Source organism: Miniopterus schreibersii, assembly GCF_964146895.1.
Source record: "Miniopterus schreibersii genome assembly, chromosome: 11".
Lineage (NCBI taxonomy): Eukaryota > Metazoa > Chordata > Mammalia > Chiroptera > Miniopteridae > Miniopterus > Miniopterus schreibersii.
The window spans coordinates 52,093,111-52,108,230 of record NC_138111.1 but is presented as its reverse complement, the minus strand read 5'-3'; the positions used below and the strand labels follow the sequence as shown (position 1 = coordinate 52,108,230).

At 40.1% G+C, this 15,120-nt stretch overlaps 1 protein-coding gene across 3 annotated transcripts in view; it reads left to right on the top strand.

Annotated features, from left to right (window-relative positions):
- TTC39B (tetratricopeptide repeat domain 39B) overlaps nucleotides 1-15,120 on the top strand; it is a 110,664-nt gene that overhangs the window by 51,279 nt on the left and 44,265 nt on the right. For all 3 annotated transcript variants that reach the window (XM_081150891.1, XM_081150890.1, XM_081150892.1), the window contains 4 exons: nucleotides 1,692-1,787; nucleotides 9,754-9,864; nucleotides 12,038-12,169; nucleotides 13,115-13,191. In XM_081150891.1, the coding sequence (XP_081007017.1) occupies nucleotides 1,708-1,787; nucleotides 9,754-9,864; nucleotides 12,038-12,169; nucleotides 13,115-13,191 (400 nt within the window). In that variant the 5' untranslated portion in view covers nucleotides 1,692-1,707. The remainder of the gene's footprint in view (nucleotides 1-1,691; nucleotides 1,788-9,753; nucleotides 9,865-12,037; nucleotides 12,170-13,114; nucleotides 13,192-15,120) is intronic.

Genomic DNA, 15,120 nt, shown 5'->3' with positions numbered 1-15,120 from the left:
GATTTCAAGCTACATTCCCCCTTATCCGTGGCATTTTCTTCCCTCCCACCACCTACACCCAACCACTCTTGTAGGAAGAACCCTGATTTTCCCTTAACCTGATGTATAAAATGTAGGACACTTTATCTGTTCAAGATAAGATGAATGTTGATAGTAAAATATTAGAGGGTACTGGGAAGTTTGAGAGGTGGAATATAATCAAGCTCCACTTAACTGAAGGCATTATATATCTTAGAATGTAAAAAAAAAGGTTCCCTACAGGGATAGTCAATAATCCTTTCTTCTTTATGGGACGTGTGCTCTTAAGGTGAACGGGAACAGGAGGAGATTGGAGATTCTCTTACAATACAGGGCGGGTTTATTTATTTATTTATTTTAAAAAATATATCTTTATTGATTTCAGAGAGAGGAGAGGGAGAGAGAGAGATAGAAACATCAATGATGAGAGAGTCATTGACTGGCTGCAGCCCTAACCCGGGCATGTGCCCTGACCGGGAATAGAACCCTGATTGCCTGGATCCTCGGTCGATGCTTAACCGCTGAGCCACGCCCGGCCGGGCAGGGCGGGTTTATTCTTAAACTCTGTGGACGTTTCATTCTCTTGACTGGCCTAAGATTCTGTAAACCAGATAGGCCTCCACCTCCTCTGTGCCACTTCAGCACTGTGGTGTATATATAATGGGAAATGAAGCAGTTTGTTACAAATAAGATACCTTACAAAATATGCACCCTTTAATTCAAGAGTTTATCCTCAGGAAATAATCAGGCAAAAGTGCATAGAGGGCTTATTACAGTATTATTTGTAGTTGCAAAGCATTGGGAGCAACCTCCATGCCCCAAAATGAGGATGGAGTAACAAATTATGTTACTTCCATTCATTAGAATTCTATGCAGACAGTAACTACAATAGCAACTCTATTTATTGACTAGAAAAGTTTCAGGATAAATTAATGTTATAATGAAGGAAACCAATATGTCACCCCAAATAAGCCTCTTTGGCATAAAAATTATTTTGAGCTGAGGACAATTAAGCAGTAAAAAGCAGGAAAAGCTCTCCCTTTTCTTCATAAAGACAGGAAATAAATTCTTTTACTGGAGACAGATCCTATCAGGTCATAGAATCGGCAAAAAACCCTCATTAAAGAACCCTGTATATTTCTCATTACTTCTTCACCATCTACTACTTGACTTGACAGCTATTTACAAATTTATTGTTTCTTTGTCTAATAGGTGTAAAAACTTCCTGCTCTGTTCATGTCTTTGGGCCTTTATTCTCTTGTGAAGGCTCCCATGTACATGTAAAAATGCAATACTATTTATGTGCTTTTCTCCTGTTAATCTGTCTTTGTCACTTTACTTTTCAGACTCAGCCAGGGATCCTAAGGGGGTCAAGGAAAACTTTTTTCTCTTCTACTATAATATTCCATTTTAATAAAATATAAAAACATATGTGTAGATTTACTTGGGAGAAGATACGGAAGGATATATACAACATACAATGCTGTCTTTGGGTGGAGAGTGGTGGGGGCTGATTTCAGTTAATTTCTTTGGTTTTCCAAATTGCTAAGAAATGGAAGTGAGATGTAGTAAATTATTGAAGGGCTTGTGTTGTGTTCTTAAATTTATGTGGACTTTTCCTGTAAGACAAAAAAATAAATACCTCACTCTGCCTTTTTTTTATTTATTAACAGGCCTTTTTGCAAAGATATGGCAACAAGCAGCTGTTCCTTAGAATCGTTGGACTCAAAACAGGCCTCTGGACAGCACAGACCACCTAATGTGAACAGGTCAGAAAAGGTGTACCAGCGTTCCTGAGGGGACCAGTCCTACCCTTTAGTGAACTGTAATGTTGATGTTAGAACAGGGTTCTGTGGTTTATTGATAGGTGGGGAGGGGAGAGGCCCAGGCAGGTAGAGTGCCCATTTGACAAATGAGGGAAGGAGGCTAAGGGACTCAATGAATAGGTGTCATTGTTACATAAAAGCAGAAACAAAACTAAATTCAACTTTTGGGGCACAGCTCCCTTTGTGTCTTTTTTATCTTAAAAATTTTTAACCATTAATTTTTAAATAAAATAATGTAACCACATTGGCAAGCATAGGGAGAAGTGGAGGAAAGAAGAAACATAAGCTATAATTATGACACAGACTGTTAGAATTTTGGTGTATTTCATTCCAGTCTTTTTCCTGGGCATGTGCTTCTTGAGATGGGTATAACCATAGAGTTTTCAGTCAATATGGTATTATGACCATTTTTCTACTTATATTCTTTTTGTAATCTTGGCTTAAAAGTGCACTTAAAAATGTTCATTGTAGAAAATTCAGGAAATAATAGAAAATCACAAAGAATAAAATATGTATTTCTATCACTTTAACTATCATAACCATTTTTTAGGTGTATATTCTTTCTTTTTCCCTTTATATAGAGATATTAACTTTTTGCTTAATTGGGATCATACTAAATATTTAGTAACCTGCTTTTTAAAACTTAGTAAATCATGACTTTTTTTCTTTTCCTTAAGTATTCTTTATAATATCACATATAATTGCTAGGTGTACTGTTCCTTTCCTGCCTATTCTGGAATTAACTTAACTAGTTGTTTCTTTTTAAACATGTAGGCTATTTATCAGTTATTAAAGCAACTTTGTTAAAGCTACTTTTTAGTAACATGAGAAAGTGCTTTATCATCTGTCCTATAGGTTTATTAAACTTTAAATTATACAGCAGATCTTTAGCATTTTGGATTTTGCATTTGAAATTTTAGCTACTTATGAGTGTGTTCATAATACTCATGGACTTGGCAGTTTGTTGATATAAGAAAGGGGTGCAATAATATTAGGCTTGAGGAATGGAGATGAACTTGAAAATAACTTCTGAGGATCTTAAGGCGTTTATTTTTCAGGTTACTGTTTTATTCCATATGTCCCTGTTCAGGAAATCTGAGCTTTCTTCAGAAATATGTGCCCCCTTTTCAGCGTTACCCTCTAACTTATCTGATAGTTTCCTAGGTAACTATTGCATCAACATTTATAAGGCTGAGTTTGAAAGTGGTAATAAAATAGCTAAAAAAAGTATTGAAAACAGTAATAAATAAAGGGTATGATATTCAGAGCTTGCTGTGAGCTGGATATTTAGACTGGGGATCTTCAACATATATGTAGTTCTTGAAGTCAGGAACCTCAAGAGCTATTTCCAAGAGAGAGCAAAACTAATGAGAAGAGAATGGAGGAAGGAACTTTTGGGAACACAGACACTGAAGGGGTGGCTGAGGGAGTGAGAGTTCAAGCAAGAGCTACAGAGATGTGTGGGAGAGGACAACTCCATGAGATGGTGGCTGTGGGATGGGCAAGGGATTTGGGGGAGGGGTGAGTTCTGGAATTTGGTCAATAGAGCTGGGTGTTGCAGAGGTCTGCATGCATATAGGTTGAAAAGTATCCTTTGCTTTTGCAGTTAGATATCAGGGACCTTTAATTTGAAGGGTTTCAGTCAAGTTGGGGCAAGAGCCAGTCTGTGGTGAATGGGAGGGGAGAAGTAAGGAATGTGAGTGTCAAGTCCCTTTTGAAGCTCTTGCCTATGAGGAAACGGAGTGGGAGAAGTGTATTAAGAGAGAAGACAAGAGTGAGGGAAAGTTACCTTGTTTTTTTTGCTGGTTTAACATTAAATAGAAATAAGATTTGTGTGTTTTGGAGTTGAAAGGGGGTCAGAGAAGAAGAGGTTACAGATATATAAAGGAAGTTCCAGTCAGGGTGGTGGAATAGGTAAATGCTGTGTTCACCTTCTCCCGCAGAACTCCTATAGCTAAGGATATAAAGAAGCAGCCGCATGGAGATGGATAGGAGGGGTAGATGAAAAACAGGCTGGTTCCACACCCATGTGTGGCAGTTAAGAATCAGCAGGGATGTTTCAGCTGTGGAGGTTCCCCCTGAGGAGCAGGAGGTTAGACCCACACTAGGCTCTCCAGCCTGGATCACCACTGCTGGGAAGAGGAGTCCTCACAACATCTGGTTGTGAAAATCAGCAGGGATCCTGTCCCTCCTGATAAGACAACAAGTTGCTGGAGTCCCAGGTGTTCCTCTTAGAGCTCCCGTGCATGGCCTTACTCCCTGGTGGCCACACTCACTCTGTGCTCCAGCACTGGGGCAACAGCTCAAAAAGTGCCAAGGACTGGAGGGGCAGCTTTCTCCCAGATGGACTTGCTAGCAAATAGCTAAAGCAATCTTGAGAAAGAACAAAGTTGGAGGTATCATGCTACCTGATATCAAACTACACTACAAGGCTATAGTAATCAAAAGAGCAAGGTATTGGCATAGAAACAGACACATAGATCAGTCTCTTCAATAAGTGATGTAAGGGCCCTGCTGGTATGGCTCAGCAGTTGATCATCTACCTATGATCCAGGAGATTGAGGTTTGATTCCTGGTCAGGGCACATGCCCGGGTTGCAGGCTCGATCCCCAGCAGGGGACGTGCAGGAGGCAGCTGATCAATGACTCTCTCATCATTGGTGTTTTTATCTCTCTTTCTCTCCCTTGCTCTCTCTGAAATCAACAAAAACATATTAAAAAAAAAGATAAAATACAAAACAAACAAAGAAAACAGAAACAGACTCATAAATACAGAGAACAATCTGATGGTTGCCAGATGAGAGTGGGGTTGCAGGGCTGGATGAATAAGACAGAGGGATTGGGAAGTACAGATTGGCAGTTACAAGTTAGTCATGAGGATATACAATACAGCATAGGGAATGGAGTCAGTAATAATGTAATAGCTGTGTATGGCATCAGGTGGATACTAGACTTATTGGGGGGATCACTTTGTAAGTTATATAAATGTCTAACCACTATTGTGTCTGTATGCCTGAATGTCATATATAATATTGAATGTCAACTTTAGTTGAAAAATAAACAAAAAGATATATAAGTGAAGAAATGGAGGGAAATTTAATTATTTTTTAGGCATAGTCAAGTATATAGCATATACTGCATTTGCAGATTTCATAGCCTTTTTCTTTTAAAATATTAAACAATAAAAATTCCTCTTCTAATTTTTAATCAACAGGTCTTTTAGTGCATTTGTAAAATCAAGCAGTTGTAAATGTACTCTGGAGCAGCCTAGAAGGAACTCTATAAAGTGGAGAAAGTCTTCAAATTTGGTCAAGTATGTGGGTAGTTAGACTGCATAGAACAAAATAGCACCCTACCTAATGTATCACTCACACTACAGAACCCAATGTATTTACCCCTCAACGCAAAGTTGGGAGGCAGTCAAGGAGGGTGTTTGGTCACTATTTAACAAACAAAAATCCCGGATGTCAAATTACATACCCAAGGTGCCCCGGCCAGGCAGTAATTGAATTGCAACTTGGTGCTCTGTCTTCTCATTTCCGGGCCAGTACACCTTTCAAAACCCATTTGCCTCCCTGGTTATAATCCCTCTCATTTATTTAGTCTTACAGTGTTTTGACAACCATGGTTTCTTCAACTTCAAAGAACCAGGAGAGGGCTTCCTTTATAAGGATCCTGATGCCGGGCAACTCTGCTATTCTTTGAGTTTGAGTTTATTGCTAGTGTCGTCACAGGGCACCGCAACACAAAGTTGCAGCCGTCTGTAGGTTTTGTGTTCATCACTTCATATCTGTTGGCACCCTCGTTGATGAGGCAGCTGTGTTAAGGTCACTTTTGGAAAAATGAGGAAAGACTTTCCACCTCGGCCCAGAGCTTTCCCATCACTTCCTCCTTGTAACATCTCTTTATTATTTGGGGGACATGTTTGATCTTCACAGATGAATTTTTCCATGGGAAATGTTATAATGACATGGCCCCCCACTTTAAAACTCTGAGATACAGGGCATTTTGTCTTCTTGACCTACTTGAGAAATTCATCAAAAGCAGGAAGCAGAACAGGGGCCTAGAGTCTCAGAATTAAAGGAATAGAGAAAACCATTTGTAGACTCTTAAATTCTTCACTTACCAAGCATGGATTGTCAGCTCAGTGTAGTACTGACCACTGGTAACTTTAAATACTTAATGAAGTTTGGGAGAATCCCAGAGTTGTGCAGGGAGTTCTGGTCCCTCAGGAGTCTGAGTTCCAGAGACTGTTTAGTGAAATAAGGTTTTCCCAATGGCCCAATTTTGAGTAGGAGCTTGTGAGAGAAGAGGGGACCCTCTCTCTTTGGTTAGTAAAGAGTGAAGAATAGAGGGAGTTATTGTTTAATGGGTGCAGGGTTTAAGTTTGGCAAGATGAAAAAGTTCTAGAGATTAGTTGCATAACAATGTAAATATAACTAACACCACTGAACTGTATGTACACTTAAAAATGGTTACGATGGTAAATTTTATGTTATGTGTATTCTACCACAATTAAAGAAAAATAGAAAAAAGGGTGCTCAGACATTATAATAGGGTTCAACCTAGCTTTCTGTAACCTTTTTGTTTATCTTAGACGGTAGTGGAAAATTATACCAATACCTCAATATAAACAGTACTTCTACTTTTATTTCCATGAGCTTACCTGGTTTTTATAACTACCTTGTAAAGTAGTAGCAGCAGGTGTGACTACCTACGTTTTACAGATAAGGAGACAAACTTAGAGAGGTAATGTGGTTGTTTGAGATTACAGAGCTGGGAAATGGTGCAGATAGGACTTTTCTCTTTGTTTTTCTCTAAAACATTACTTATGTGTATAATATTTATGTAAATCAGTTTTTCATTATAAAAGTAACATGAAAAGGTTTAAAATAATTTGGAAAGGGGAGGAAAAAGTCACCAATGATCTTTCTACTCAACATAGATCAGTATAAATTGTGAGCGCTCAAAGGGCAAAAGCGTATCTCCAGGTAAATAACTGAAAGCGGTATTGCGCCTGTGAGGTCTGCTTGCCCAGGACCGCGGTGTGAGTGGACTCCGTATATGTAGGAAATCTTTGATTGTGGCTCCCAGGCTCCTGAATAAAGCAGAAACTTTCTCTGGATGCCCTTAGCAAAGAATCTGAAGTTCCTGTTTCCATCTGTTCCCTTGGTCCACCTCTTCCTTCACCACACACATGTCCTCAAGTTGTCATAAATAGTAAACTGACATGTTGGCTATTTTATAGGGAATAGAACCTTTATGCCTTTGTTTCTCCTGCACACATTGTGAAATGGGAGGGCATTTCAAAGGCGAGGCAGTGGACGCAGGGAGGTTAAATGACTTTCTGAAGATCACATGGCTAGAGATGGCAGCTTTGACCTCCAATTTCCAGTCTAGGAATTTTTATTATTTCATGTCAGGCTTGAGGAGAATGCCATGTTGATATGCCTCTTGCAAGATACTTGACTGTTTTTAAAGAGCCATACTCTTCACTCTGATCTGATGAGACATGTGTGGTGGGCTGGGCAGAAGTGCTTCAACTTCCTCTGGTAGATATGGGCAGCACTTTAGGTTCTTAACTCAAGGAGGCAGTATGAATGAACATCTGTTTTAGGAAGGGTAGTGTGAGAGTTGTGTCCAGGATGAATGAAAGCAAAATCAGTATTGTTTGGGAACTTGTGGAGCCCACCCCAGGTCTACTCTGGTGGTGGGGCCCAGCAGTATGTTTCATATCAAGCCCTCCAGGTAAGTGTCATGCACACTGAAGTTTGAGAACCACTGAATCAAAGCAGTAACAGTCAGGATGGCATCCATGACTTGAAGTGAGAAGAGTCTCAGTTAATGTGATGGCAGTAGAAATGGAGAGAACTGACTCCAAGAGATGTGAGAAGTTCTGGCTGAGATTCAACTTGCTCTCTTGGTCATTCCATGCAAAACATGGTAGTACTGGTATTCTGGGGGGTGGAGGTGATTCTTAATTTCATGTGAACCTCTTAGTAAACCCTTTAGAAGGGCTGAGGTTACTCTTTGGAGGTGCTGAGCTCCTACTTTTGTTTATCCCTGAAGCTGGGCATTTAAGTGCATCCTCCCGGTGACAGTGTGGCCAGCTGAGATGCAAAGGTGATTGTTGTTTGGCAGGTGGACCAGTGTCTGTTCCATCCCATCTCTTTGTAATAAGAGATGAGTTGTAACCTGAGAGAACTGATGGGAGTGAAGATTAAGAGAGCAGGTGAGAGGTAAAACTGGAAAACCCAACGGTCGGAGGGGTGATTAGAAAGAGTGGAGATTTCTGAGGGGTGATTAGAAAGAGAGTGGAGATTTCTGAGCTAAACATTTCTATTTGTTCTTAGAATAAAACCCGTCTTCTCTGCCACTATGGTTTCTGCTTTCTGCCTGCTTTCTGTCACATTCCCGGTTTAGAATCTCCCCCCATCCCCTAGATATACCCATGACTGGATCCATATTACGGCTCCCAGAGGTCATCCTTTTGGACAACTTTCCATGACCATCCTCGTTAATGTTGGGCCTCACCCCATTCACCTTCCCAAACCAGTTTCTCTCCCAGACTCTTTGACCCAGCCTGAGAGGATCTTAGCTGCTGGTCCTCTTGTTTAAGTCTGCACTTCCCACCCCAGGAGAATGGAAGCTACTTTAGAGCCCCGGATCCCATGTGTCTAGTTTATTGTATTCCCAGCCCTTAGAAGGGTGCCTGGCACAGAGTTAGAGCTCCGTAAATATTAGTTTAATGAATTGTAGATAGAGCTTTGACTGGGGTGAGAGGTAGGAGTAGGAAATGGGTAAAGTGTGTCTGTAGAAACCAGGCAGCAAATGATGGCTGAATTGGACTGGGCAGTGGAGGTGAAATACGGTAAATCCAAGAGCTGTTCAGGATCTGAGTAACAGGAGGGAACCAGCCGTGAGGAGTTTTGGGGACAGAGGGTCATTCCCTGTAGAACCTTCAGAGCCCATTTCAGGTAGATGAGTTACTGATGAGATTTTGTTTTCATGCTTGAAAGAATGAATTTGGGGAGTTTGGAGGCATGGAAATTATACTTTAGTACTTTGAAATAAATCGTACTGCTCATTTACTTACTGAAATATTTTTTTGAGATATAGCTCTATTAAAATTGTTACAAAACATTTTAGAGATGGCTCTAGTTTTAAAGAGCAAAGTTTCTATGAATCATAAATAATTAACAAAAATTTCAAAACAGTGTACAATCATGACTGTCATAGAGATGTAGAAATGATCACCTTTTAAAGACTGAAAACAGCACAAATTTGTATGGAATAAAGGAGTATTGAAATGAATGCAAATTCAGCGACAACTAGCTACTTCTACTCTGGAGGGAAGTCAGTTCACCCTCTTCTGGCCAGGACTGAATTGACAACATCTATAGACAATTATTTTGCATTGCTATCAGTTACTTAAAACTCACAGAGTTGTAAGATAGCTCCCATAAAATCAAAAGCAAGTAACTTGGAGGGTCTCCTCTGGACAATTCAGTTTTCCACTGAAGCACGTTTCCCCCCCTTATATAACCAAACTAAAACAACGTAACCTCTGCTGCCCCCATGAATAAGGGTACTTCCTATACTTACGGTCTTTGGCGTGACGGGGTGGGGAGGGGCAGGGCGTAACTATCATTTATTCGCTGTCCACTATGAGCATTGTTTGTCATTAACTCTATCCTCACAATAGCCCTGCGTGGTGCTGTTCCATTTTACAGATGAGAAAGTCAGCTTCCAGAGGTTCAAGACCTGCTCGTAAGTGGCAGAGTTAGAATTCCAGCCTATCTCTCTCCAGAGTATGTGTACACACACACACACACACACACACTCCCTGCGACAACTTGCTAATAGTAAAAGCTATAGAAATTCTGTATCATTTTTTTCTTGATCTTTAGGTCAACATCAACCAAGATGGATCTCAAAGGTGGCCTGGAACAATGTGAAAGAGCATTGAAATTATTTCTAAGTAACAAATTTAAAGATGCCTTAGAATTGCTCCAACCATGGTAATTAACTTTATTTCTTTTAGGTAAAATATATTTTTTCACATGTTTTTGATGATTGTCTTTTATGTCATTCTTGTCAGTTAATTTATTTGTATTTCTGTCTAAATATTTGGTTAAGACCTCTTACTGTTCTTTAATTTAAATATCCACTTCAGCTTTATTCAGTAGAAAATTTCTGGTTCTTCCTCATATTTTAATTTTTCTACTTGTTTAGATAGTGTCATTTATGTAGTTTTGTAGCACTCCATTTTGCTTCCTTCAGTGAAATATTTTTACAGATGTTCCTCTTAAGCTTAAATATAATTGAAAAAAGTTTTCTTCGAAATGGGGATGGGAAGAACTGGAAAATGCTAATCTCTAATGCTAAAAAACTTAAGATAATATAAAAATTGGGACTCCCTGTTTATGTGATATAAAAGTTAAACAACTTAATTTCAATTAATAGTACCTGTTAATTTTTAAAGTGTGGCAGCAAAACCTGTGCTCAGCCTTCTTACAAGGCCTCACTTTGACCACAGTCCCCAACCCTACTGTGTGACTGTAGCTCTACAGGAAGGCATACTTACTCTCACATTGTTTCCTCAAACAGTCACTTACTCAGATGAAGCTTAGACCTCGTAGAATTTTGTAGGTTAGCTGGGCACAAAAGTGGGAATCTCATTCCTTTACGCCACTGATAGGGGGATGTGATTCTGGCCTTGACTTCGAATCTTAGAAATTAATTTACCTACTGAGAAGTTGCTATGGTAATTCTATTAAGCTTTAGAAGATCTTGATCAATTAGAATTTCAGAGGTTAGGAACATATGTTAGAATAGATGGTGAAGCCGATAGCCTAAGGAAATTTGCCAGTGCTGTCTCCGACACTTGTGCCTACCTTGCCTGTCTCCTGCCCTCCCCCAGTGATTTCTCTGTCTTTCCGCCTCGTGTCTCTACCCCCCTTTGTCTTTGTCTCTCTCCCTGACTGTCTTTTTTCCTTTGTCTCTCCTCTTAGCCTGCCTGCCTGTTTCTTTGTTTTGTTTTAGTCAAACAGGTCTTCCTTTTTTTTCTCAGCCACTGACACCCAGCTGGACATAATATGGAATGAAAAGAAATGATTTTGTGTTGTATTTAGTGGAGTTATAGAGTCTCTGATCTTTATGCAAGTTTCACTCTCAAGCATACATTTTTCGTTCCTGAATACTTTTTTTCCTCTTGGAGGACCTTTTGGGTTAAGTATGAGGTTTAAAACCACAGTTTCTGATTGATTTTGGGCTGCTCTTCTTCTTTGCGGCCCCTTTGAACAGGCAGTGCCCTCACTGTTCAGGGCAAACTGCAAATTACCAAAGGCTGTTTAGACCATTTCCCTGGGGAAAAGAGTACAGTGGCTTGCATTTGTTTTACACAGCAGCAGGCTGTTGTGATTATATCTGAATTAAAAACAGAATCATGCATTGATAACTTAAATCTTATAAATAATAAACATAATTTAAGAAGTTTTGAGAAAAGTGATGGTGACAGAATCTGGGATATCTGCCATACATTAGGACTAATTGACCTCTTTAAGAGTCTAAGTGATTCTCGCTGGTAACTTGAATTATCAAGAACTTTAATCAGGAATTTCAGATAATGGGATTAGATTAGATATGAAGTTTAAAACGTGGTTTTGTCAGGTCCCTTTGCTGCAGACCTAACTTTATTGAAAAAATTTTGCTTCCTCTTGGCCTCTGGCTGGGAGAGTGGAGGGGACAATTTTTAATGAGCCTTTGTCATTCAAAAACATCAGAATTTGTCTGTCACAAAACATATTTCTAGTGGCTTTTATTTTAGCACTTAGAGCTACAGACGTTCACTGTCCCTTGTTCAATGGGGAGAAATGGTTTGCTTTGAAACATTTTCTAGGAAATGAATCTGCAGGCTGCCCCCTTGTGCTGAAACAGGGAAAAGCATCTCTTTCAACTTGGAATGTTCTGTGCTGCCTGTGTGAGCTTAAATTGGAAAGTCCTTGATCCTCGAGTGTTCTAGGGCGTGCCTTTTACAGTCGTATTATTTCAGTGACTATGGTAAAGGAGTAAAGATTCTCACTGTGAAAGTCAAGACTTATATTTATTAGGATTTCTTATGTTGACTATCAGATAAGACTTGAATGTTTTCCACTTGAATTGAAATGTGCTAATTCTCTGTGTTGCCCCCAGGGCTAAGGACAGCATGTACCATGCCTTGGGCTATAGTACCATTGTGGTATTGCAGGCCATCATGACCTTCGAGCAACAGGACATCCAAAACGGCATTTCTGCCATGAGGGACGCCTTACAAACCTGCCAAAAGTATGAACTGAGTAATTAAATACTTGAGATATGACTCTTTATGCCTGTGTGATAAAATGAATGTGGTTTGCCCTACTGAGAGCTCTGTTTGAAGTTGGCCACAGTTGTAGGAAAGGACTTGAGCTTTACAGCTTTCTTGGCCTCATATAGTTTTATGTAATAGAGACAAAACATTCACTTTTGGGAATCATAGTATGATTCTGGTTTGCCCAAACACTTGGCATCTGTGGTAACTTGACCTGCAGAGAAGGGCTGAGGAGATTGCAATTGGGGTTAGCAGCAAGCATCTCAAGGGGCTCCCTGTGGTGAGGTTAGGTACCGCACCCCAAGCCCAGCCGAGCTAGGCACATTCTTTTTGTGGGAGATGCTGCAAATCCAGAAGGGGCTGTTTTGTTTAAAAGGAGCGTAGTTGAACACTTTGGTTGGTGAAAATGAGATGAATTTTCAGTTTTATTTTAATCTTTGCTCTGTGTCTATAGGAAGACCGTAGCAAAAGCTTTTAGCTAGCATTGGTGAATTTTAACATTGGTGGAATTTATATACTAATGTAACTATGCTGCAAGCCCCACAAATGAAGAGAGGTTTCAAATATTGGCCTCTTAAGTTCATTCTTTACGCATGGTGAGCCTTACCACAGAAGCCCTGGTTTCAGCCGCAGAGGTCAGGGAGGGTGCTTGGCAGGGCTGGCGTTCACTGCTCGGCGTGCGCTCGTCTGCTCGCGTTTCAGGGAGCAGGGGCTGCGCGCCCCCAGCAGGCCGGCCCGGGGCCGGGAGTGGGGATGCAGCGCTCACAAGGTGGGCTCTGCCTGCAGATGCTAGTGCTGAGCTGTGCCTTGGGGACTCTGGTGTGGCTGTGACTGAAGTGAATGTCAAGTGAAAATGAGCTCGAGCTAATTTACTGTTATTTCTTTCTTCTATTTCCTTCCCTTCTGCTTGTTCTGTGTAGATATAGGAAAAAAACCACGGTTGTAGAGTCTTTCTCAAGCCTTCTTTCCAGAGGATCATTGGAACAGATGAGCGAAGGTAAGACTCATTTAAAAGATTATTTTTTTCCTTTCTTTGAAAAATCGAAATGTGATAACGCTCATAAGATTCAATACTTAAATATATCATATAAAGTAAATGGAATGTCTTTTCCTCTTCTCTGTCATACCCTCCAGAAGTAACTCTCGGTAGGAGTTGGTTTTGAAGCCTTGTAGACTTTTCTGTGTACATATATAAATACATACATAAGATAGATGTGGGGTGTTTATAGTTGTTCATGTATTGTTAATTTTTGCATAGAATCACATTATATATTGTTCTACAACATGTTTTTTTTATATTGATGTTTTCCCACGTTAGTACATATAATGTGTACTTAATTCTGTTTAATAGCTATGTAATATTCCATTGGGTGGGGTATCATCGATTACTTACTTTTTTCTCTATTGAAGGACAGTTGCATTGTTTTTTCCCCACTATTATAAATGTTGCTGTCCGAAAATTCTTTTTTTTTTTAAAATCCTCACCCGAGGATATGTTTTTATTGATTTCAGAGAGAGAGGAGGGAGAGAGAGAGAAACATCAACGTGAGAGAGAAACATTGATTGACTGCCACCTGTGTGCACCCTAACTGGGGATCTAACCCGCAACCTGGGTATGTGCCCTGACTGGGAATCAAACCCTCAACCTTTTGGTATATGGCATGACGCTCCAACCAACTGAGCCACTTAGCCAGGGCATGTCCTAAAATTCTTGTACCTATATCTTCATGAATTTTTGTAAGCGTTTCAGAGGATAGAGACCTAAAAGTGAAATTACTGGGACTTAGGATTTAAAAATTGATAATATTTATAGGTATTGCCTATGTTAGGTCAGTTTATATTCTTACCATCCATGTATGAGAGTTGCTATTTTTCTGCAAACTATTAAAAATTTTTTTCAAGGTAAAGGAAGTAATTTTGATACCTTAGAAAACACTGATAATGTTTCACAGTATGGAAGATGCTGGTTTGTGGATATTCAGGAAATATTCAAGAGTCCAGAAATGACTGTAGCATCTTGATCAGATGGATGGGGAGGGAATGACTTTTTGTTGTCAATTGCTTCATGTTCCCACTGAGATCAGGGCAGAAGGAATACAATTAGCTCTGTTTTATAAGTTTTACACTCTAGTCAGAATTGTTTACAAGAAAACAGCATCCAGATACCCTGCAAAAGAGAAAATAACGTTCTTCAGATGTGGCTATCCTAGAGTGAAGCTTCTGCCATCCAAGGAGAAATTGTGCACGGGTGGTCATTGTCAGGCTTACTCTCTGGAAGAGGCAACACAAATAGCGGAAGCAGCTGTGGCTGATGAAGGCAGGAGCAATTCTGGGTACTGCTGTCAGTCATTCCTGGCCTTCTCCTGTATGTCAGACACACTTCTGAATGTGTTTGATTATGAAGTTTTATTTTGCTAGAGGAGCATTATCGTCAACCTGTTGTCGACATTGGCATGATGTGAGGTTAGGTGCCGATTGCAGGAGATGCCTAGGGACTTGCTCCTAAAGGGCCTGTGTTGGCCCTGAAACCACTGTAAACCAGGGTGGCATTTCCTGGCTCACTCCAGGCAGCTGAGGCCCGTCTTCTTCCTCTCCAGAAAATGACCTGTGAGAAACGTAAGAATTTTCTTTACCCCCTTGATTTTGGGTAGAATATGTCTTCATATTTTCCACCTTCGGGCTGTTGATGGAAGTTGGCCTCAGTGGCCCTAGAGCCCACTAAAGTAGGCCAATGGCTCCGGAGTTTAAATGGGCTCCAGAGAAACTAGACTCTTTCACTTACATCCCCCTTCCTGTCTTCCTCGGCATCGTCTCTCTCCAGTGGCCTATTGCCCCTGCTTTCCTTTTCCTTTGCAATATGAAGGCTGACATCTGAGATTTTTTTTACCTTAGTTTTGGGAAGAATAACATGATATTTTTAGTGTAA